At 37.4% G+C, this 26,159-nt stretch overlaps 2 protein-coding genes across 2 annotated transcripts; both read right to left on the reverse strand.

Moving 5' to 3' along the window:
* Positions 1 to 6,229: 6,229 nt before the first annotated feature.
* On the reverse strand, positions 6,230 to 10,298 carry LOC113171947 (bypass of stop codon protein 1-like). The gene is made up of 7 exons (XM_026374684.1): positions 10,145 to 10,298; positions 9,425 to 9,451; positions 8,540 to 8,596; positions 7,589 to 7,732; positions 6,734 to 6,859; positions 6,551 to 6,639; positions 6,230 to 6,458 (listed from the first exon to the last, which is right to left on the reverse strand). Exons 1-7 carry the CDS (start codon positions 10,296 to 10,298, stop codon positions 6,384 to 6,386), a joined length of 672 nt encoding a protein of 223 aa, XP_026230469.1. The 3' UTR covers positions 6,230 to 6,383.
* A 12,722-nt stretch (positions 10,299 to 23,020) lies between these two features.
* LOC113171396 (cell wall protein DAN4-like) lies at positions 23,021 to 25,724 on the reverse strand. Its single transcript, XM_026373724.1, has 7 exons — positions 25,502 to 25,724; positions 24,907 to 24,933; positions 24,443 to 24,568; positions 23,708 to 24,361; positions 23,536 to 23,640; positions 23,343 to 23,431; positions 23,021 to 23,224 (listed from the first exon to the last, which is right to left on the reverse strand). Exons 1-7 carry the CDS (start codon positions 25,557 to 25,559, stop codon positions 23,150 to 23,152), a joined length of 1,134 nt encoding a protein of 377 aa, XP_026229509.1. The 5' UTR covers positions 25,560 to 25,724; the 3' UTR covers positions 23,021 to 23,149.
* Between the last annotated feature and the right edge of the window lie 435 nt (positions 25,725 to 26,159).

A 26,159-nucleotide genomic window follows, 5' to 3' on the forward strand; every position in this document is an offset into this window, starting at 1 on the left:
CCGTATTTAATACTCTGACACTTTCAAGATTTTACATCTTACTTTCATTAATCCTTTTGAGTTCTCAATACTTAATTAAGTACAAATAAAAGTGTAATTTCCTATCCATCCAAAATAAAGAAATAGGTGTCACTGTCTGTACTTTTCTTTAAGCTGGTTGTCCTTGAGTGTGTTGTGTTAAAAACTTTAGATGTGCTCCCATCTGCTGGTGAAGATGTAACACTGACACAGTTTCAATTTTTTTTCTTTTTTTATTGGATGTATTGTTAGATACAACAGAACAACACAACTGAAGAAAAAACAGCCGTGAACATTGGCAAGAAAAAGTTTGTGAACCTTTTGGAATTTCATGGTTTTCTGTATTAATTTGTCATAAAATGTGATCTGATCTTCATCTAAGTCAAGAGCATTAACAAATATAATGTGCATAAAGTAATAACACAAAAAAAATCTGAACTTTCACATCTTTATTAAGAACAACCATAAAAACTTAAAACGTGATAGTGGAAAAAGTATGTGAACCCTTGGAATTAATGGTCCATGATCCAGAGGATTCAAGTTGTCCTCTGTGTCATTATTATGTGCTATGATTATCAAACGTGGCACTATATCAATATCCGACTTGAATGAAGTGATATTTTTAGGGTTGAAACTATACTGGAAACTTTTTTTGTGTTGCACTGGATTTTGTCAATGTCTTTTGTGCACGAGTACAAGGAAACAGTTTAAAGCCTGAGGTGTTAGTTTGAAGCTCTGAATTGCACAGCGTTCCTGAACGCATCATGAACAGTTTAGGTGCTCTCTGGGATTCTGCGCACATGAAAGCTCCGAGACCCTCAGCCGTGATCTTAGCAGACCACGTCACTCAGACAGGTGTGTGAGCAGGAAAAACGTAGTTAGAAGTTATAGTTAAAGTTAAAAGTGAAGTAGGACATTCTTGACTAGACTAGAGTCAACAGAGATGATGCTGCCAGTGAGAATAAACTCATTAGCTGCTAGGCTCTGCTGGCTAATTGAGGACTAAGAGCTAAGTGACTGCCACATGTGTAGCAACTACTGTAACTCTGGTAACATGTTACGTAGCTTTTATGTGTTGTATGTAATATGAAAATGGTTAGAACAGCTGTGTTTTATATTTATATGTATATATTTATATATAAATATACACTATATTGCCAAAAGTATTCGGCCACCCACCCAAATAATATGAATCAGGTGTTTCAAACATTTTCATGTCCACAGGCGTATAAAATGAAGCACCTAGGCATGCAGACTGTTTTTACCAACATTGGTGAAAGCATGGGTCGCTCTAAGGAGCTCAGTGACTTCCAGCGTGGATCTGTGATAGGATGCCACCTGTGCAAAGAATCCTGTCGTGAAATTTCCTCGCTCCTAAATATTCCACAGTCAACCGTCAGCCGTATTATAAGAACATGGAAGGGTTTGGGAACGACGGCAACTCAGCAACCAAGTCGTAGGCCACGTAAACTGAGGGAGAGGGGTCAGTGGATGCTGAGGCACATAGTGCGAAGAGTTCGCCAACTTTCTTCAGTCAATCGCTATAGACCTCCAGACTTCATGTGGCCTTCAGATTAGCTCAAGAACAGTGCGCAGAGAGCTTCATGGAATGGGTTTCCATGACCGAGCAGCTGCATCCAAGCCATACATCACCCAGTGCAATGCAAAGCGCAGTGAAGACGAGTTCTTTGGAGTGACAAATCGCGTTTCTCCATCTGGCAATCTGATGGACAAACCTGGATTTGGCGGTTCCTAGGAGAATGGTACTTGTCTGACTGCATTGTGCCAAGTATAATGTTTGGTGGAGGGGGGATTATGGTGTGGGGTGGTTTTCAGGAGCTGGGCATGGCCCCTAGTTCCAGTGAAAGGAACTCACTTCAGCATACTGTACCACATGGACAATTCCATGCTCCCAACTTTGTGGGAATAGTTTGAAGCTGGCCCTTTCCTCTTCCAACATGACTGTGTGCACCACTGCACAAAGCATTTCCATGAAAACATGGATGACAGAGTCTGGTGTGGATGAACTTGACTGGCCTGCACAGAGTCCTGACCTCTTTAGGATGAATTAGAGCAGAGACTGAGAGACAGGCTTTCTAGTCTAACATCAGTGTGTTACCTCTCAAATGCACTTTTACAAGAATGGTCAGAATATTTCCATAAACACACTAATGAACTGAACCTTGTGGACAGCCTTCCTGGAAGAGTTGAAGATGTTATAGCTGCAAAGGGTGGATCGATGTCATATTGAACCCTATGGATTAGGAATAGGATATTACTTAAATTCATGTGCGAGTCATGACAGGTGAGCGAATACGTTAAAGTAATGAAATGAATGCAACTCAGTGGGACAGTTAAATAAATCATTTAACAAGGATTAAAGGACATAAATAAAGAACAATAAAAACTGACAACTGAATATTGACCTGACAACAATTTTATTTATGTTGTATGTTGATTGCTTTCTTATCACTTGGTTGAGCCTCTGATAGTTTTGGTTATATTTATCATTTAGTTTGAACACCTGATTTTAAGTTGGTGATCTATAGGAAGTTTTCTTTTTTGTTGTTGGTTTTGTCACCTTTCAGTTATTAGTGTAACATCTTTCATTCCTTTGCCATTTTTGCATTTATGCCATTTGTAAGTGTCTATGTGGGGTGGAGGTCTTTTTACTCTCTTTGTAGAGTTGCTACTGCCAGTTTCTCTCTTGAGAACACTTACCTTAACTAAATATGATTTTATTTCAATATCTTGCATTCAAGTCTCACAGCTTTGTTTGTTCAGACATGATATAAGCAGTGCTGCTCAGTTTTCCTTACAAACTAGCAGCTAACTAACAAGCTCTTTTACCAACTCACGCTATTATGACACTTTGCATAGATACAGTGCTGAAAAATGCAGACAGACTTAGTGCTTGTTATCCTGTTAGCTGCAGGATAACAAGCACTACATTAACTGTCCTCATTTTATTGTTTATTTTAGGCTTTTTATTACTCATGATTGGGCTGATAGAAATCTCCACATTTACAAATAGTGAAAATGTCACTGTGATAAAGGTAATAAGTGTGTGCCAGTGTAATACATCGTCTTTTCTTAAAGTCATGTCCCACATCTTGTTTCTTCGTGTTTGGCCTTATATGTAACTTCCAACTGTTTTGTAACTTGAAATATTTTTATATCTTGATTCAGCTATCATGCTGTAATATTAGATGCACTTAGATGCACTGCTGACTGCCCATCTCTATTTTCAGAGAGTTCAGTTGTGTTGTCACCAAGTGAAGAGTGTTGTAGTGACGGGGAATTATGGCTCCTTATATTCCAATTAATTAGTTTTTGCATATGTTTGCTTCTTTTAGCAGCACTAAATGAGCACTCATATTTCTTATGATATGTCAGTGATCTGCATTATAATTATTATATGCATCCACGTTCAGGTCTGTGTCTATGACAGCTGTTCGTACACAGCTGCTCAGATCAGACAGTGCTTCATATGCATTCAAAGAAAATCCTTCTCGTAGAGTTGTGCAGTGGTATAGTCATGTTTATTTATAGCTTTTAGCTGTAGAACATAACTAAACAACATTTTTCATCTCATTTATTCCTTTGTTTTCACCTATGTCGCTCCAGTTTGTGCCCAGCAGAGGTAGAATGTGCTTCTATGAAGGAACTCAGAAACTGGCCTATGGAGTGTACCAGGAGTTGGGGCTGGAGTGGCAGTTATCTGGAAAGCTGGGTGATGAGGCATCAGTACTCCAGCTGTTGACCTGCAACCTGTGCAAAGGTATGATAAAGGGGGAGATTGTTCTATCGTTTTATTTTTGTCCTTGCCTAAAGTGGTAGATGGAAATTCTGATAGGTGTAATAGATATTGAAGTTAAAAACAATATTGTTATAATCTAAATAAATAGTGAAGTATTGAAAAGTTTGGATAAAGAGAATAGTGTTACGGTTACAGAATTAATTTGTTGATCATCCTTTGAGGGGATGGCAATATGGTAAGATTAAAAACTATGTAAATGCTCTATACGGATATAAAATTTATGATGTAAAAACCAGAACATCGTCTGTGATAAAACGGGGCATTCACTGAATTTGCTAAGTAAATTGCACTCTATCAATAAATAGTTGTGCCTGTGAATATAACTTAATTCTTCATAAAGATGCCACAGATTGAAGTCCGTGTGGGACATGTTTATTGATTTTATCCCTTTCCAGGTTTGAAAAATCTTTGTAAATTTTTGAATGTGTGACCAGAAAGTCAGTAAATGCTATGTTGAGTTTGTTCTATTATGTTAGCGACTGTTTCTAATATCTGTGTGCACAACATAACCTGTTTATAAAGTGATGGCATTAGCAGTAAGCTAGTGCTAGAAGTGAAAACTTGCTGTGTTGCATGTCTAATGTGTTGATTAATGTTGGTGGAAAACGTGATAGAAAACCCATAAAGAACATATATATGAAGCATATATATGAAGTATATAACGGATGGAACCTGTTGCACATTTGGGTGTATTTCGGTTAGTGCGAATTTAGGCGAGACTGTGCAGAGATGTGAGCACCCAGGTTATAGTCAGTGTCAACATACATGATTAGCTTTACAGGTTGTTTGGAAAGTTAAAACTTCTGAACTTTTAAAACTAAAAATGTTGTGTGTGTTTGTTAAAACATGCTACTGTTAACTACTCTATGTAAACTGACAGTGGTAAAGACAAATGTTTGTTTACAATTAGTTAGAACCAACTAGTGAAGCCAGAATTGAGGGAAGCAAAATAATTTAGACATGAGCTCAGGTGATATTTTGTGTATTTCTTTTTCTTTGTTACTGTAAAACAGAATAATGAGTCACTGGACTGTTCAGATGCACATTTTGTGTATAAGGAATATGTAGAAAAATTTAATTAACTGAGATGATTTACAGATAGACTGCGACTGAAGTAAAACGTAATGTCAGTAGACAGCTATTGTGGAACATGGATACTTCTCTGTTGTGTGTTGTGAAACATTCTTCATGAAGATGCTACAGAGTGAAGTCCGTGTGCAACATCTTTATTTATTTTGTCCTCTTTTAGTGTGTAACACTAACCTGTTAGTTGTATGGTAGCAACTGTGGCTGCCCAGGCAGGTACCCTGTCCTGCAGGATTATGATACTAATTGCTCTCGTGAGATGGAGAACCTGCTCAGTGACAATGCCTAGTTCTTTCCCCAGCTCACTTGTATTGAGGTTAGAGGTTATCTGCTTATGCAACTCAGCCATACAGGACAAGAGAAGCCATGATGCTTGTTGATAGTCCTCACCATGGTGGTGAATGACCTTGGCTTTAGGGGGTAGAACTGGACCAAATAAAGTTATGAAGTGCTTTTGGTCTAGAGATGTAGAGATGAGAGGTCACCAGGGATTCCATTGTGGACACAAGTAAGGGCCTTTTCTGTCATCTTGAGGCAGCTCAACACCAATGCTGGCTGCACAAGATTGGTGGATGAAAATGGCTTTCCAACCTCCTCAGTGGAATAAGATGGACAAAACCTGCTTGATGGTGTGTTTTGCTTTGGAAAGCTTCTATCCCTGTAGTGTAAGATGAATGTGAAGTTACCATGGGCTATGGAAATGGCTAATTTTTAGCTTTACATTTTTCCATGCAATTTAGGTCACAGTTCTTAGGTTGTGCTGTCCCTGTCAGCTTCATGAACCTTTACCAGGAAAATTACCAAAGTACCAATGAGTATCATACTCTATACTGGAAATAAGGTGGTCCAACAGTCCTTCTTTCTCTTTGCCCCAGATGGGCACAAGTGCCTCATTATACTCCTCGGACTACTCCAGGGTATCCATCACTGGGTCCTTGTCAAACATGCTAACCTGGCAGGACAGCCTACGATGGAGACTTTTCAAACTAATGCGAATGCAATGTTCTCATGAGTAAGGACACTTAACACACACACTGTAATTTTGGTAGATGCTTTTATCCAAAGCGAATTAGAAGTGAGGTACAAGGTAAAAAGGCAGCCATGGTAAGAGTAAGGAGGTCTTGCCTAAGTATCCGTGCTGGTGGTAGGCCACAGCTGGTACCCCTAGTCTTACCTTACCAGTCTTGTATCTCTGTTATAAGCATGTTGTATTTCATTGACAACATTAAGGTGTAAAACCCTCCACTACATCTGTTTGTTAAGCGCAACAGGATGTAGCACACAAAACACAGTCATATACGAGTAGACGATAAACATAGCTTTGGTTTATTTGTGAGTACATTATTAATGAGAATAAGTTACAGTAGGTTTGCATATGCAGTGAAATCAATACAATAGTGTAACTTTTCAGCACAGCTCTATCCAAATTATTGTTCTAGTTTCCTGAACTGGTGCTTAGTCATTTGAGTTGGATGTTTTTAATTGCCAAGGTGCAGTCTTTACAATTCAGCTGAAGGAGGACCTGGGATAGAAACTGTGAGAAAGAAGACAGTCACTTATTAGTCAGGTGCCAAAAATTGTAAATAATGTGTTTAACGTTATGAGTACATAAGTTGAAGATTGTACTTTAGAGAACTCTTCTAAAAGCACATCTTCACTTCTGCCATTCTTGAATAAAACAGATGATTTCAGATGAACAGTCACTTTTTGAAAATCTGAAAAAAAGATAAGTACAAATGAAAGTCTGTTTTTTCACCCACACTAGTAACTCCATCCCTGGAGTACAGAAATATGTGTCACTGACTGTACCTTGATTTGAGCTGGTAGTTGTACTGACATCTGACTTTGTATTGGAAACGCCAGATGTGCTCCCATGTGCTGGTGAAGATGTGATGCCATCCGTATCCAGAGTTGTCCTGGATTCTGTCAATGTGCCTGCTTCAAGTTCAAGGAAACAGATAAAGGCCTAAAGAATTAGTGAACATTAGGGTAGCAGACAGGACACACTGTACTGTGCTCATATCCAACAGTGCAGATGTAGTAATAATCAATGTTTTCCACACATTTTACTTGAGTGGGCCATCCATTTAGTTTAATCTGTCCTAAAAAACAATGCCATCCAGATACATTACCTGGAGGACTTTTCAGTCAGTTACTTGTTTGCTGTTAAAAATGTCATAAACTCAGATCAGCTGACATTAATTAATGTTAATTTCATGATTTAGAGTGATGACAGAACACACTTGTTGTAGACTGGAACACGTCTCTGGAATTAAAGGAACAGCTCTGCTTTGGTTTAAATCTTATTACTATCACGATGAGTCTTCCAGGCACAAAAAGGTTAGTTATGGTGTTCCACAGGATTCTGTGCTTGGACTCCTGTCCTTGTTTATCGAAATCAGATGAAAGAAATTAACTAAAAATGTCCTGTAATTTTCTACTTTTAAATTCAGACAGGACAGCACCTTTTAATCAATCTTCACCATATCTTGGAAACCCTTTTTTAATAAAGCCTGTAGTCAGAGTCTGCTCAGGTGACACTGAGCTAGAATTAAAATGTTTATTCCTGTTTATAGTGAATAAAAATGTTTGGATCATGGTTATCAGTATTATCACCGTATTGTTAAAAGGTTCTGACAAGAGGTGTATTTATGAGATAATCACCTGGTGTTCCTGTGGTACTGCTTCTTGTTGTAATGGTATCGGTGGATTCAGTAGAAGTAACTGTAGATGGTGAAGTGGTGCTCGTGGTTGTTAATGTAGCTGTGGTACTGCTGCTTGTTGTGTCGGGTGCTGTAGAGGCAGATTCTGTGGACATGGCGTGGTTTTAACAAAAGCACACACATATACATCTAATAAACAGTCATATCCTTTTCAAAGAAATAAACCTAATAAGTTATAATTAGATTACAAACTCACTAAGCCTTAGGCTAACCATGTACAATCTTCCTGCGATATGCAAGGAAGAATTAGTTTGTCCACATTCTCTGGTAAATGCAAATTTATCCTTCATGACGTAGCAGCCTTAGAAGAATATATATATATATATATAAAATATATTTCCATCTGTTTCTTTTAGGATACTCACTTTGCATACTAGGACATGAGATTTGGGTTTGTGCAACGTTCCATCACTGCTCCATCACTATGCCAAATTGCATTTACCAAAGTTGTCACTGTAGAATAGTGTGCATACCTTAACTAAATATTAAACCTCCTTGTCTTGGATCCTTTGTCTTACAGGACAGTACAATCAATAACGGGTACACTGCCTATACCTTATACATATTTATTAATGTGACATGATTTTATGTGTGAGAATATATTGGATTCTGTTGACAACATCCGAGTTGCACTAGACTCAATAGATACTGTAGATGCAATGTTGTTCCTGCATCAGTACAGGGAAGCTGTTATAAGCCAAGCGTTAGTGAGGCTGCTGAAGGAGGTGAGTCACTGAAATTCAGAGATTCCTTAATGCAAAGTAAAAATGCAGAATTTGTAGATCTGACAGAAGAATATTTTCAGCAGTGACATAAAAAAAGTACACTTTTTGTTTTATGTAATTTTCAGAAATCATATGTGAATGAAATAGTTTTAGGCATCCTGACCAACCTGTAGCTGTGCTCACATTCAGTGATGACAATGTACTTGAGGCAGTTGTTGAAGCGACTGTAGATAAAGAAGTTATGTTATAGGGATCATATTAGACATGGTAGATGTAGTACTTCTCCTGTACCAGATGTCCTTGTCACTTTAGTAGTAAATTTGTGCTGTAATTAAGAATAATGATTTACACTACTTCTTTCTCTGTGGGTATTTACTGTGTGTATTTGCATGTTGTAGTCATCATTGATCATTGATTCATTTATTCATGCTGGGCAGTCAACTTGGATTCCATGACATAACTTTTAGGCTTGTAAATTTTCCTTCGCAATGTCTAAAAGATGATGCCCCACATTTTCAAATGGGGAAAAATGTTGGCCCTGTAACAAAGGTATGGATAATGTGACACTATTATTCAGTTCCTTGTCAGAAAGTCAAGTCTCACAGTTTCTCTTTAATGTCACTTCTTGCTGTTTTGTAAGTCTGAAGTATTTTCATAGCGTGATTCAGCTAACAGGAAAGACAGCTTTAATAACAGAGCTCTGGGTTTTTAGATGTAAAGTCCCACGCCTGTGCTCCTTTTAAGGTCAGTTAAAATTGGTAGTACTACCAAAGTCTTAACAACAACTACTTCAAGTTAAAAGTTTACAGATCAATGGGTCTTTGAGATTTTTTGTGGTGCTGCTGTTTATAGTTTATCAGTGTAGTAATAGTTTGAAAGGGATCTATTAAAACCCTAATGAGTGGTGAAACATCTACAGTGGATGTTATTGATATAAGTGACAGAGATATTGCTGGTCAGTGTAGGGATGAGCTACTGTAGATGGAGCTTATTTAGCAGTGGAGGAGTAGGAACAGAGTATGGAGTATATGAAGTGGTGCTTTGGATCTCACCTGTGGTATTGGCACCAGATGTTTGAGCTAGAAAGTTAAAAAAAACAATGTCATTTCATTGCAATAAAAAAAATCTGCAAACATACATAGTGATCTTTTGTTGAGCAGATGTAGCTGACATGAATACACTGTAATGGATTAATTGTGGACAGAAAAGGTGGAAAAGAATGCAATTATATCTTCTCTGGTTTTAGACAGTTACATCACCTGACAACAGTTAAGAGTCATTTTCCAAAACTGGATAAAGTTTCATAGCAGACATAAGCTCAGATCAGCTGATATTAATTAATGTTAATTCCATGATTTAGAGTGATGACAGCCAAACTTGTTTTAAACTGGAACATTTGTCTCTGGAATTAAAGGACCAGCTCTGATTTGGTTTAAATCTTATTACTATCATGATGAGTCTTGCATCCAGAAAAAGGTTTGTTATGGTGTTCCACAGGATTCTGTGCTTGGACTCCTGTCCTTGTTTATAGAAATCAGATGAAAGAAATTAACTAAACATTTTCCTGTAAATTTCTACTTTTAAATTCAGACAGGACAGCTTTAACATGTCTTAAAAAACCTTTTTGATAAAGCCTGTAGTCAGAGTCTGCTCAGGTGACTCTAGACTAGAATTAAAATGTTTATTCGTGTTTATAGTGAACAAAAATGTCATGGTTATCAGTATTATCACAATATTGTTAAGGTTCTGACGTGTATTTATACGCTAATCACCTGATGTTACTGTGGTACTGCTTCTTGTTGTAATGGTACCGCTGGATTCAGTAGAAGTAACAGTAGATGGTGAAGTAGTGCTCGTGGTTGTTAATGTAGCTGTGGTACTGCTGCTTCTTGTGTCGGATGCTGTAGAGGCAGATTCTGTGGACATGGCATGGTTTTAACAAAAGCACACACATATACATCTAATTAACAATCATATCCTTTTCAAAGAAATAAACCTAATAAGTTATAATTAGATTACAAACTCACTAAGCCTTAGGCTAACCATGCACAATCTTCCTGCGATGTGCAAGGAAGATTAGTTTGTCCACATTCTCTGGTAAATGCAAACTTATCCTTCATGACGTAGCAGCCTTAGAAGAATTGTGCTCAGATGCCATTGTTTCCCACATAATTAGATTTTACATGTGGTTGTGGGCAGTGGCAGGAGGACTGGCTAATGATGCATATTTCTTGGTATTTACTGTGTGTATTTGCATGTTGTAGTTATCCTTGATCACTGATTCATTTATTCATGCTGGACAGTCAACTCGGATTCCATGACATAACTTTTAGGCTCGTAAATTTTCCATCACAAAGCCCAAAAGATTCCCCACATTTTCAAAAGGGGAAAAATGTTGGCACTGTAACAAAGGGATGGAAAATGTGACACTATTATTCAGTTCCTTGTTGTGAAATCAAGTCTCACAGCACAGGCGTGTTTGCCTTTAATGTCACTTCAAGCTGTTCTGTAACTCAAGTATTTTCATAGCTCGATTCAGCTAACAGTAAAGACGGCTTTAATAAGATGTAAATTCTAATGACTGTGCTCCTTTTGAGGTCAGTTAAAATTGGTAGTACTACCACAGTCTTAACTACTACCACTACTACTAGTTAAAAGTTTCCAGATTAATGGGTCTTTGAGATTTTTTGTGGTGCTGCTGTTAGTAGTTTATCAGTGTAGTAATAGTTTGAAAGGGATCTATTAAAACCCAAATGAGTGGTGAAACATCTACAGTGGATGTTATTGATATAAGTGACAGAGATATTGCTGGTCAGTGTAGGGATGAGCTACTGTAAATAGAGCTTATAGCTTGGAGTGGAGGAGTAGGAATAGAGTATGGAGTGTATGAAGTGGTGCTGTGGATCTCACCTGTGGTACTGGCCACTGATGTTTGAGCTAGAAAGTTACAACAAAACAATGTCATTTCATTGCAATAAAAAAAATCGGCAAACATACATAGTGATGTTTTGTCGAGCAGATGTAGCAGACATGAATACACTGTAATGGACATAAGCTGAGATCAGCTGACATTAATTAATGTTAATTCCATGATTTAGAGTGATGACAGAACAAACTTGTTTTAAACTGGAACATTTGTCTCTGGAATTTAAGGAACAGCTCTGCTTTGGTTTAAATCTTATTACTATCACGATGAGTCGTGCATCCAGAAAAAGGTTCGTTATGGTGTTCCACAGGATTCTGTGCTTGGACTCCTGTCCTTGTTTATAGAAATCAGATGAAAGAAATTAACTAAAAATGTCTTGTAATTTTCTACTTTTAAATTCAGACAGGACAGCCCCTTTTAATCAAGCTTCATCATATCTTGGAAACCCTTTTTGATAAAGCCTGTAGTCAGAGTCTGCTCAGGTGACGCTGAACTAGAATTAAAATGTTTATTCATGTTTATAGTGAACAAAAATGTCATGGTTATCAGTATTATCACAATATTGTTAAGGTTCTGACGTGTATTTATGCACTATTCACCTGATGTTACTGTGGTACTGCTTCTTGTTGTAATGGTACCGCTGGATTCAGTAGAAGTAACAGTAGATGGTGAAGTAGTGCTCGTGGTTGTTAATGTAGCTGTGGTACTGCTGCTTCTTGTGTCGGATGCTGTAGAGGCAGATTCTGTGGACATGGCGTGGTTTTAACAAAAGCACACACATATACATCTAATAAACAATCATATCCTTTTCAAAGAAATAAACCTAATAAGTTATAATTAGATTACAAACTCACTAAGCCTTAGGCTAACCATGTACAATCTTCCTGCGATGTGCAAGGAAGATTAGTTTGTCCACATTCTCTGGTAAATGCAAACTTACTCTTCATGATGTAGCAGCCTTAAAAGAATTGTAAATGCTTTTTAATAAATGCTTTAAGTGGATATATTATACTGGTATGCAAAGGCAAAGTTTAGGGTAGTGGTAGCAATCAATAATTAATTCCAAGGGTTCACATACTTTTTCACTATGAGGCTTTTATGGCTCTTCTCAATAAAGAAGATTTTTTTTTGTTAATGTCTGGTAATGTAAGTCTATTAATTTAAAAGAATAACTGATCATCGAGTTACCATCATTTTACAATGATGGTAACTCAGCTGTTGATGTGTCTTTTCAGGTCAAAAATGTAAATCCTGGGAACAATCTTTTGACTGGTATGAGTATATTTCCATTTGTTTCTTTCATGATACACACTTTGCATACTAGGACATATTATTTGGGTTTGTGCAATGTTCCATCACTGCTCCATCACTATGCCAAATTGCATTTACCAAAGTTGTCACTGTAGAATAGTTATGTAATGGTGTGCATACCTTAACTAAATATTAAACTTCCTTGTCTTGCATCCAGGTCTTACAGTACAGTACAATATACACATACACATACTTATACACATTTATTGATGAGAGTTGCAGTAGATTGTGTCAATGTTGATCCTGCATCAGTACAAGGAAGCTGTTATAAGCCAAGCATTAGTGAGGCTCCTGAAGGAGGTGAGTCAATGAATTCTAGAGATACCTTAACGCAAACTAAAAATGCAGAATTTACTAGATCTGACAGAAGAATATTTTCAGCAGTGACATAAAGGAAAAAAATATCAGTATTTGTTTATCGTACTTTTCAGAAATCATATGTGAATGAAATAGTTTTAGGCATCCTGACCAACCTGTAGCTGTGCTCACATTCAATGATGACGATGTACTGGAGGCGGTTGTTGAAGCGACTGTAGATAAAGAAATTATGTAATAGGGATCATATTAGACATGGTAGATGCAATACTTCTGCTGTGCCAGATGTCACTGTAGTAGTATACACTATTATCAATTTCCTTGTCAGAAAGTCAAGCCTCACAGAACAGGTGTGTTTGTCTTTATTGTCACTTCAAACTGTTTTGTAACTCTGAAGTATTTTCATAGCGTGATTCAGCTAACAGGAAAGACAGCTTTAATAACAGAGCTCTGGGTTTTTAGATGTAACATCCAACGCCCGTGCTCCTTGTGGTCAGGTAAAATTGGTAGTACTACCAAAGTCTTAACAACAACTACTACCACTAGTTAAAAGTTTCCCGATTAATGGGTCTTTGAGATTTTTTGTGGTGCTGCTGTATACGACTTATTAGGGTAGTAATAGTTTGAAAGGGATCTATTAAAAGCCTAATGAGTGGTGAAACATCTACAGTGGATGTTGATATAAGTGACATGAAGTGGTGCTGTGGATCTCACCTGTAGTACTGACATCTGATGTTTGAGCTAGAAAGTTAAACAGAACAATGTCATTTCATTGCAAACAAAATAGGCAAACATACATAGTGTGACGAGCCTCAGAGTGAACAACTCTTTTATTTTTATCAGAAGAACAAAACAGTGACAACAGGTCTCTGCTTCCCCATTCAGTCACACCGGAAGCACTAAATCTCCCGCCTGTTTCTCCCGGGTTCCCTCTTCCCCACCCCCGGAAGCACACCTGACATCACACAACTATATACACTACAAAATAAAAGAACCAATTAGAAGAACCACATAACACATAACAGGAACTGGAACAGTCAAACACCAACAGAACAATATGCCCCACCTCTGGGTCGCTACAATAGTGATCTTTTGTCAAACAGATGTAGCTGACATGAATACACTGTAATGGATTAATTGTAGACAGAAAGGGTGGAAAAGGATACAATTCAGCTACATCACCTGACAACAGTTAAGAGTCATTTTCCATAACAGGTTAAAGTTGCATAAAATACATGGGGAAAGGCAAATATGTTTTGATGTGTGCTGTACACATATCTTTCACTCTCAGACAGAACAAATTATGCTGAGATGATTGGAACACAACCCAATTTTCACCACAGTTACTCATATTTGTCTTTTAATTTGTAACCAGCTTTTTTTAAGTAGCAACCCTAATCTCAAGTTCAATTTACCATCAAGTACATTTACAGAAAACTGTACAGTATGCTGTATGCTTAAAACAGTTTTCTAATTATTTATCATCAATAAACTAACTCAGTGGTTTGATAAACAAAAAAACTAAACACTACAACATAAAATTGATATTTAATTATGTATCAGTATGTTTTGGTGTAATCCAATAAACTGACCTGTGTAGCAAATTCCTTTTTTTTTTCTTTTTTTTTACAGACTAATCCAACATCAATCAAGTGTAATTGTTTTTTATTTGTTTTATTTTAATGAAGCCTTATTTTTCATCTTTGTTGTGAATTTGCATGTAAAATGTAATTTTTCACTCACCCTCGTACAGAGGTAGCAAACGCAGCAGAAGAAGGAAGCATAGTGTAAAAAAATCCATGACTCAGTGTAGCTGCTGAGCGTAACACAGGGTTATGTACACTGTAGTTGCACATGAGCATATATAAATGTACTAACCTTAACCTGTGCAACTACTCAAACCCCACCCTTTTTTTTTTTGGGGGAAGGGCTGAACAACAATAATATTCTGTTTTTACTCTGCTGGTATTCTTTTTTTCTTGTGGTCTCCATTTTCTACTTCACTGTCTCTATCCCACATTCACCCTCTGTCACACACGTACACACACACAGTTGGTGTATAAAACAAACATACCAACCAGGGCTGCAGTTATAGATTATTTTAGTAATTAAGTATTCTATTGATTATTCCAGCCTCTAACTGAGTAATCAGATATATATAATCAAAAAGAAATATTTTAGATTTTTTTAAGTACATTTTTAATGAGCAGCAGTACCCATACAACAGATAAGAAGACAAGCTCTTGAAGTTAACAGGTAATTCTTTTTCCTTTTAGAAACATCTATATTTTTATTATTATAACTTATATATAACAACCATAACCTGCTTCAAACTAAGCCTAGTTCTGCAGCATGAGTTTTAAAGTGAGTGGCTATACCAATGAGCCAAAATAGTAACTATTAAACTAGTAGCCTAGTGGTTCTATCAATGTGGTTGATTGGGAAACATTTTAAAGCTGGTCATTGATCTACAGGTGCAGAAGAGATATTACTACAGCTTCCTGCATATGATCAGAGCCCACGCTGACTGCTGTCCACCACATCGTTTTAAACCACCAGATTATGTTAATGAGGTAATTGAGGTATTGAATTTGTGTTTAACTAGGCAACAGGTGCAGTTGTAAGTCTTACTTGGGCAAGTATGGCAAGGATTTCATTTAGAGATAAGTGCGGGTTAGGGCAAACTAAAAATGCTGAATTTTTATATCTGACAAATAATATTTTCAGCAGTGATATAAAGAACAAAAGTACAGTATTGTTTTTTTGTTCTTTTAAAAAAATAATATGTGAATAAAATAGTTTTGAATAAGAGCTTTGGTCTGGTAAGGTGGGCTGGTGAAATGCAGAATTAAGAATTAGCTGTAATAAATAGTAGGTAGTAAGTAGTATAGGTAGGTCCTGTAGCACACTTGGGACAGTCATAATACTTTACTGAAATTAGCAGGCTGCTATCAGTTGGGATAAAAATAAAAAAAAATTATTGGCCTCAAAGTAGAAGTAAAACAACTTAGAAATAGAACAAGGTTGGTAGCTGACGTGGTTATAACAACACACACATATGCATCGAATAAACAATCATATCTTTTCTGAAGAAATAAACCTCATAAGTTATAATCAGATTACAAGCTCACTAAGCCTGAGGCCAACCATGTACAATCTTCCTGTTGTGTGCAAGGAAGATCAGTTTGTCCACATTCTCTGGTGAATGCAAACTTATCATTCATTGATGACATGTGAAATGTACTTAGGTGTGGTTGAACTGGTTGTCTTAACCAGTTCTTTTATCTTGTAAAATTGTTACAGTTGTGTTCAGTTTCTTTCTTTTTTCATTTGGTGTTTTGGTCATCAGAAATAATTAACATTGGGATTAATGTGTATACTGCTGTTTAATTTAAAGTGCCATGCCAGTGGCCTAATAGGCGGGAGTTAGGGAGGCCTCGGGCTCAGCTGTGAGAGGGGGCGAGCAGGAGCGGTGCGCTGAGCTTGAAAAGAGAAAAGTAAACGAGAGCGAAGAAGGAAGAGTAAAGTTTTTACTGTAAATATTGTGCTTGTTACTCCAGTTGTTGCACTCGGTAAAGCACAGTATACTGCAGTACATTAAGTAGCCGTTTTGTCGTACATTGACTCTGCAAACGTCGACAAGGAGACTGGCATCGTTCGATTAGCATTACAGGCTTTCAACCAGCTAACCTGAGAAGAGACTCTTCCAGACTTCTCAGATAGCGCTCCAGGTGACCAAGAGAAAGCCTGGCAGCTCCTACGTGCCCTTCTCCTCAACGAGGGAGCATGTTTCAACTCACTTATGACCTAGATGAAGAGCAGATCATATTGACATTGACATAATCAATGTCAAATTAATGCAGTCCACCATGACATTTCAAAAGGTTCACATACTTTTTCTTGCCACTGTCTGTGGTGCAGAGAATGCCTGATGCAGAAAAGATTGTGTGATGGACGTGAACATGGATGCAGCACAAACTCTAGAACAAAAATTCTCAAATTCACAAAGTCACCAAACTGATGCGTGTTTCAGAGCTTGGCCTTCGTAAAGATCAGTTAGATTTTTTTTTTTTAAGTTCTTAGCAAGTGAGAAGCTGAGGTAATGGAGGACGGGGAAATAATAGACCATGGTGAAGAAAAAGTAAGGATACTGATTTAACTCACAGTAAGGAACACTAGGAGAGTTAAGAGATTACAAAAAAAAGAGACAAAAATTAAAGGTCCAGACAATTCCTTGAGTTGCACACAAGCAGCAAAGTAAGTTACAAGTAAGTTAAGACCAGTTGCTAAGTTCCCCAGAAGAAAGTAGCATATCCAAGCTAAACAATGTTTCTCATCTTGCATTCGGGTGTAGCATTTGTTTGTTTGGGCTACTGCTTTGTATTTCCCTTAATATGCAACTTTGACCATTGAGTCATCACTTTTGTACTGTACCTGTACATATGATCACACAGTCAGTCAACAGCTTAACTTCACTGGTAAACTCTGCTTTGTGCAATGTATCTAAGAATGCAGAAATCATTAAGTATCTTGTTGACATAGATTGACATGAGATGTGCTGGTCTACTCTGTTTTCGTGCCACAGCAGGCTTAACAGAGGCCAGAATTTCTGCCTCAAGCAGCAAATACTTTTTCAAAGTTATGGTTCAAAGACCATAGTAAATGTGTAGATCAAACCTTTATTTAAACACAATATATTTAAGATAGCTAGTAATATTATATATATCATATTCAAATTTAAGACTTTAGAATTTAGTTATTTTGTACTGTATGTGAAGTTTTTTTGGATTGATACCAGAAACTGTACTGAATATATATTTGATTCTAGTTGTCTTCTGTGTCATTATTATATATCAATAACCTATGCATGGCCTTCACCTTACACATTACAATGAAGTGATATTTTTAGGGTTGAAACTATACTGGAAACGTTTTTTGTGTTGCTCTGGATTCTGTCAATGTCCTTCGTGCACAAATACAAGGAAACAGTTAAAACCCTGAGGTGTTAGTGAGAATGCCGAAGGAGGTGAGTCACTGTTATTCAGAAAAACGTTGGCAAAAACAAGAAAAACTGTATGGTCTGTACATATCTAACCTAAAATGTTCTTCCTGGGAATCATGAAGAGAGCGTTTAGAGCATTCCTGCAACCCTATCTCTGTGCATAGAGTGCGAGAAGAGACGCGCTTGTATTGTATCTGCCATCAGTGTTCTCCACACCTTCTTATTAGCAGCTCAGTTTTTATGATACAAGTAAAAAGACGCACAGCATGAGAGTCGACAGCCTTGCCTTATATACAGCACGACACACAGCTTACTATCTGAACTCAGATTGTTTTGTGACATTAGGCTGGGACCGCTTTTTGTTAATTTCATTACAACTGATCAAGGTAATCAGCAGTGGGTAGGACAAGAATAGCTAGAAAACAAGCAGGGCAGGGGGGCTTGATGGTGGGGTTTGAGAACCATTACCTTAAATAAATATGATGTTATTTCTTTATCTTGCATTCAAGTCTCACAGCTTTGTTTGTTCAGGCCTTTGTTCAGACATGATATAAGTGGTGCTGCTCAGTTTTCCTGCCACACTTGAACTGTGAGATTCCAGGCTCGACAGAAGCTTTATAAGATACACCTCACACAGCAAGTGCTTATTTAATGGAAAAACCAAACCTAATGTGTACAGCAAACCAATGCAAAAATATATTACCAGTTATTGGTATCACAGTAAACTATAATAATTTCTGGTGGTTGGTATTACTGTTCCAAATATTACTTACCATTTAAAACTATGGTGGATTACTGTGCTTTGAGAAACTGCCCTGCTGAAGGGTGAGCTACTATCCATCATTAACCAAAGTTAGCACCAATCTCCCAGACTCCACCTTGTTACGGCCTGTATGTGCTGATTTCTATGGTGCTCTATGGCCGCAGACTCTGTTCAGTAACCTAATGCTAGTTAATGCAAACTAGCAGCTAACTAACAAGCTCTTTTACAAACTCACGCTATTATGACACTTTGCATAGATACAGTGCTGAAAATGCAGACAGACTTAGTACTTGTTATCCTGTTAGCTGCTGAATATTACAAATGCATGGTTTCTTCTGCCTGTGTGGACTGACTGTAAGACTGTAACTTTTAATTTTAATATTTCTCATATCTGCTCCTTTCAATGCAACATACAGTATTGTTCAAAATAATAGCAGTACAAAGTGACTAACCAGAATAATCCAGGTTTTTAGTATATTTTTTATTGCTACGTGGCAAATAAGTTACCAGTAGGTGCAGTAGATTCTCAGAAAACAAACAAGACCCAGCATTCAGGATATGCACGCGCCTAAGGCTGCACAATTGGGCAATTAGTTTTGACATATGCAAACTGATCCATGTATGCGATAAATAGACTCAACACCATAGTAGGAGAAACATGCCCATATCATGATGCTTGCACCACCATACTTCACTGTCTACACTGTGTACTGTGGCTTGAATTCAGAGTTTGGGTGTCGTCTCAAAAACTGTCTATGGCCCTTGGACCCAAAAAGAACAATTTTACTCTCATCAGTCACTTATCTCTCATCAGTTCTAAAAACTGTGTGCACAACATAACCTGTTTATGCACTGATGGTGGTAGCAGTAAGCTAGCAAGTGCGGCACGATGTATGTTCAGTATAACAACAAGTGAAAACACGCTGTGTTGCGTGTATAATGTGTCGATTGATGTTGGTGGAAAACGTGATGGAAAACCCGTAAAGAACATTTGCATATATCGAAAGTATATAACGGATGGAACCTGTTGCACATTTGACTGGAGTGGGCCATCCATTTAGTTTAATGTGTCCTAATAAACAATGCCATCCAGATACATTAACCAGAGGACTTTTCAGTAACTTACTTATTTGCTGTTAAAAATGTCAGACATAAGCTCAGATCAGCTGACATTAATTAATGTTAGTTCCATGATTTAGAGTGATGACAGAACACACTTGTTGTAGACTGGAACACATCTCTGGAATTAAAGGAACATCTCTGCTTTGGTTTAAATCTTATTACTATCACGATGAGTCTTGCATCCGCAAAAAGGTAAGTTATGGTGTTCCACAGGATTCTGTGCTTGGACTCCTGTCCTTGTTTATAGAAATCAGATGAAAGAAATTAACTAAAAATGTCTTGTAATTTTCTACTTTTAAATTCAGACAGAACAGCCCCTTTTAATCAATCTTCATCATATCTTGGAAACCCTTTTTGATAAAGCCTGTAGTCAGAGTCTGCTCAGGTGACTCTAAACTAGAATTAAAATGAAGGAGGTTAGTCACTGAATTCCAGAGATATCTTAACGGAAACTAAAAATGCAGAATTTGTAGATCTGACAGAAGAATATTTTCAGCAGTGACATAAAGAAAAAAAAAAGTACAGTATTTGTTTTTTGTTGTTTTCAGAAATGATATGTGATTAAAATAGTTTAATCATAGGCATGCTGACCAACCTGTAGCTGTGGAGACTCTGGATTCTAATGTGCTCACATTCAATGATGACGATGTACTGGAGGAAGCGACTGTAGATAAAGAAGTTATGTTATAGGGATCATATTAGACATGGTAGATGTAGTACTTCTCCTGTACCAGATGTCCTTGTCACTTTAGTAGTAAATTTGTACTGTACTTACGAAGAATGATTTACAGTATTAATCTTAAACTATACATCTTTAAACCAAATATACATTTTCATATAAAAATTATATAAACTTAATTGTGCTTACACCAAATGTTTGTAACCTTTACCGATATTTTCTTTGTTTACTTACCTTGTAAGTAAGACAGACCTGATCACAGTAACAAGAGCCTCTTCTGCAGCTGTTGTTTTGTCCAGAGCAACACATCACTGGTGGACCTGCACAAGCTGTGGCACACACGACACAGTTATATCAAACTAAAACTTAAACAAAGGACTAGTTTTGTAAAAGAGTGCATTGCAAACAAAGAAACATGTTTGAATGTGTAGCATGGGGTTAGTGATCATTTACTGCAATTATTTCATGATACTTATGGATATTTTCAGTATTTTGAAATAAAGCCACTTGTGGGACAATAGTAAATAATTGTTTAGATGTGGGAATTTTGTTAGGCAGATTACTCAAAATTATGACACACAACAGCAACTAGTCATGGTACATAAGGCTTGAGTGTAAAGCTGTACGTCTATAGCATTCTGTAAACCTGCCCACCCACAAAATCACCCAGCTCAGGACAAAAGCAAACAGGGACAGCAGACATACAAATCTACCAGCATGTAACAGAGAAGAATAGGGTAGTACCTTTCAAAAGGGTAACATCACATCAATCAGAAGAAGACTATTAATAATAAAAAAAAAAAAAGCTTTAAATGCTTAAAATCAGGCAGGATCAGCGTCGGAACTAGTAAGGTAATGAAAGCCAGAGTAGTAATTGCCATATTGTAAAAAAATGTCTGATAGAGAATTAGAAGTCATGGTCTGGTATTAGGCTCTGGTCACTGACAAACTAACTGACAAAAAGTTGTTGTTCTTTCTCTGTGGGTATTTACTGTGTGTATTTGCATGTTGTAGTCATCCTTGATCATCGATTCATTTATTCATGCTGGGCAGTCAACTTGGATTCCATGACATAACTTTTAGGCTCGTAAATTTTTCATCACAAAGCCTTAAAGATTCCCCACATTTTCAAAAGGAGAAAAATGTTGGCACTGTAACAAAGGGATGGATAATGTGACACTATTATTCAGTTCCTTGTTCTAAAGTCAAGTTTCAAAGCACAGGTGTTTTTGTCTTTAATGTCACTTCAAGCTGTTTTGTGACTCTGAAGTATTTTCATAGCGTTATTCAGCTAACAGGAAAGATGGCTTTATTAACAGAGCTCTGGGTTTTTAGATGTAAAGTCCAACACCTGTGCTCCTTTTGAAATTAAAATTGGTAGAACTACCAAAGTCTCAACAACAACAACAACAACAACAACAACAACAACAACAACAACTACTACTACTACTACTAGTTAACAGTTTCTAACCTCACCCTTTTTTTTCTTTTTTATGAATAAGGGCTGAACAACAATAATAATCTGTTTTTACTCTGCTGGTATTCTTTTTTTCTTGTGGTGTGCTTCACTGTCTCTATCCCAACTTAACTCTCTGTCTCACACATACACACACACAGTTGGTGTATAAACAAACATACCAACTAAAGCTGCAGTTATGGATTATTTTAGTAATTAAGTATTCTATTGATTATTCCAGCTGAGTTCTGCAGCAGGTGGGGTAAGTACCTGGATGAGTTTTAAAGTGAGTGGGTATACTAATAAGTCAAAAAAGTAACATAGCCTAGTGGTTCTGACATTGTGGTTGATGGGGAAAACTTAATACTGGTCATTGATCTACAAGTGAACCAATGATATCACTACAGCTTCCTGTGTAGGAGGTTCGTTTTAACTTTTTTATTAAAATTAAAACTATGATAAAAACAATAATTTTTCTTATAGTAGGTGATGCTTTTCCAGCTGTGATGAGCCAAGGATCACTCCAAATCAGAATGCGAGTCACTGTGACGTATTTATACGTGGACATGAATGTGTAATGGACACTGACAAATCCACTCAGACAAAGAGGTAGACTTGTGATAAAAATAATCCCTTTGTCTCCACAAAAAGGCAACTTCCTTGTCTTTAGCATTATCATGTTACACAAAACCTCTATCATGTTTCCTCATTCACGACGATCATCTCTTTTTTTCCACGGGTAGATAGTGGTTTGGACAGTCAGACTGTATTGTAAATATGTGAATAATGCTGTTGTAGCTTCACTTAAGACTGCAATGACTAGACACGTGGTGAAACAAACTTAACCACAGTGCATCTATCATCTAGCAGAAAAGTGCTGATTCAGTAGAAAACCTGTTCATCCATGGCTGAAGGAAAGTTTTTTTAAAATGTGTGTGTCATGTCATTGAAATCTCTAAGAATACCAGTGAGGACATTCTTAAACAATAAGAGAAAATGACTACTTCTTACCTTTTAAAAGTAGATTTATAGAGTTATCAGGAAAACAATGGTCTCTATGTAATCGAACATTATACAATTTATAAGACTTAATCATCTACCTTCTGACTTTTTCTGTAAGGAAAAATGCTTAATAAATGGTTTATTGTGTCTGTACAGATGTAGCAATGTTCGTGTTTCCATTGTCTGAACTACAGGCATTTGTCAGGTGCGTCTGATTTGTTCGATGACCACTGTGCAGTCACTACAGGTCTGCTGGAAAAGGGTCTCGGACAGAAACTGTGGGGGAGAAGACAGTCATTGATTAAGCAGCTGACAAAGGTGTGAATAATGTGTGTTGGCTTTTTATGATCCTGTAATGTTGGCATGTAGGCTGAAGATTGAAGATTGTATATACTTTAGACAAAGCCTCTAAAATCCCAGCTTCATTTTCCCCATTATGAAATAAAACAGACGCCGTTAGATGGACAGTCACGGTTTTGAAGCCTGAAAACACACAAACAAAAAAAGAGCTAAGTACAAATAAATATGTATTTTACCACCCTTTCTACTCATTTCATCACTAAGGAACAGAAATCTGTGTCACTGACCTCGATTTGACCTTGTGGTTGTCCTGGAATCTGGAGTCTCATGTGCTGGTGAAGATGTGACACCACCAGTATCTAGAGTTGTCCTGGATTCTGTCAGTGGTTCTGCTGTGAATTAGTGAGTGTGTCAAAGGAGATGAATCAAAATAACTAATCCTACATAAAATGTATTTACCTGTAGCTGGTGTTGCTGTAGTTGTAAGACCATCTGCTGGTGCAGTGTGACTACTCGTTTGGATGGTTGATGTAGTAGCAGAAGCTATGGGTGGTGTGGTGGTGCTCACACTTAGTGGTGTGGACACATTTGGGCTACTTGTTGTACTGGGTGCTGTTGTTAGAGAGACTTCCGATGATGAATATGGAGTTAGATCTGCTTGTGTACTGGGTTCTGTGGTAAGAGGGAGTGGTAGTGCTAATGTTGTGCTGACATCTGCTAGCGTGGAGTTAGTATTGCTCTTAGTTGTGGAGATTGCACTGTTATCTGCTGGTGCAGGTGTACTGTTGCTCGTTTGGCTGGTTGTTGCAGTAGCTGACACGTCAGCAGAAACTGTCGATGCTGACGTCTTACTCACTTCCACCATTGTAGATGTTGTCGTGTTTATTGTTGTGAGGAGCACTGTAGAATCCAAAACTCTGGATGCTGTAGTTGTTGTGACTTCTGGTAATGTAGATGAAGAATTGCTGTGTGCTGTTGTTACGGAGACTGTGCTGCCATCTGCACTTGTAGAAGTATTCCTGCCCGCCTGTCTAGTTGCTGTGGTTGCAGACACTACTGGTGTAGTGCTGCTGCTTGTTGTGCTGGAAGTTGTTGGTGGTTTAGTGACCGAAGCTGTAGTCAAGATGAAAGATTTGCAGTATAAGTGGGAAACCCTACCTCAGTTTAAATAATAACTGTTCCCCCTTCACTCACATGTGCACGTTAAGCTGTAGTCAGCACAGCAGTCGTTAAAAATCAGGCAATACGAGTCACAGAAACACCCCCTGTAACAGCTGGAGTTTTTACCAGAGCAGCACAAAGTTGGTGGACCTGCACAGCCTGGAGTACACAAAGCACAGTGAAAGTGCAAGATCAACACTGTATCACAAGACCACTATGGTGACTAATTCTAATGTGATTACAGAACAAACAGTAATCAAGCAATTGACAATTATCCGTTACTCTTGTCTTAAAGCAGGTAACATAGATACTGTATGGTAGCAGTAGTAGTTGTAACTAAAAGCCTCAATGAGATTTTTTTTTCTGGCTGCCCTGCAGAATGGTTAGGATTCTAGCACAATTACGGTGGTTGTAGCAGGATTGGAGATGTGTTGTAGGTGGACGGAGAAGGGTGAGAACAGAATATGAAGTTTTTGAGTTAGTATTTTGGATACTACCTGTTGGACTGGAAGCTGCTTTTAGAGCTAGAAAGTTAAACAAGATAATGACATGTCATTTCATTGGAATTCGGGAGAAAAACACACATTGAATGGTGACCATCGTAGCGGGCATGAATGCATTATAATCGGGGCTGAAACAGTTCCTTGAATAACTCAAATAACTTGATTAATAAAAATCCTTGATGCACAGGCTTTGTTAAAACAGCAGCTGGCAGATGAAATAAAACAAAGAAAACAGAAAAGCAAGGAAAATAAAGTCAGGTTTATGTAGCTAGCGCATTTTTCTTGCTTCCAATAGCAATATTAATAACAGAGGATGTAACTATCTGACAGCAATGTGGAGTTTGCATATACAGAAAGATCATCAGTCCAAAAATATTTTTTTTCTGTCAAAAAACAACAACTGGAGCTGAGTGAGTGTTTCAGAATGGGACATTGTCCTGAGACAGGTTATTCTCCAAGTCCCCCTTCTGAATATAGACAGAATGTAAAATGCGTAGTAAATTAGCATTTTAAATTCCTACAGTATATCACAAATGAAAAACTGTTATCATCTCATGCCTTTTTTGAAATGTGATCATGTTTGACTCACCATCATGAAGAAGTAATAACCACAGCAGGAGCAAGAAGTACAAGGCAAAACAACCCATGACTCTGTGTTATTGCCGAGTGTGACCAAAGCTTTTTTATACATGAGTGTAACAAACAAGACATTGACAAACACCCCAGCAGAGATAGGTGCTGTGATGAATTGAATGACCCCATTGTCTGATAGTTTTCACACAATACCATCATAGTATTGTACAAGTACAAATACCATGATGTTTTTTTGCCTTTGTGTAATGATTAAAGATTTTTCCTGTTCCACATAATGGTTCAAACAGTCACACTGTAGATATGTGAAGAATGCTGTGCCAAGGCATCGATTGCAATGGCTAGACACAAGGAGACACACATTTAAGTGCAGCATATTTGTTAGAACAGTGAAGATTCATTAGAAAATCTGTTGTGTACTGCCTTTTAAATGTACATTAAAACCAAATGCAAGCAATATTTTGAACACTCATTTATTGCACATTTCATTTCCAACAATATTAGATGCTGAAAAATCTATTTGTAACCATGCATTATCAATATATATCAATAACAGTGTATTTTATGTGGAAATATGCAAGCTTCAGGAATACTTTAAATAAACAGTATTCATGGCAATTATACAAAGAGAAAAGTGTGATACAAAGGTGTTTTTT

Source organism: Anabas testudineus, chromosome 17 (genome assembly GCF_900324465.2).
Source record: "Anabas testudineus chromosome 17, fAnaTes1.2, whole genome shotgun sequence".
In the NCBI taxonomy this organism is placed as follows: Eukaryota; Metazoa; Chordata; class Actinopteri; order Anabantiformes; family Anabantidae; genus Anabas; species Anabas testudineus.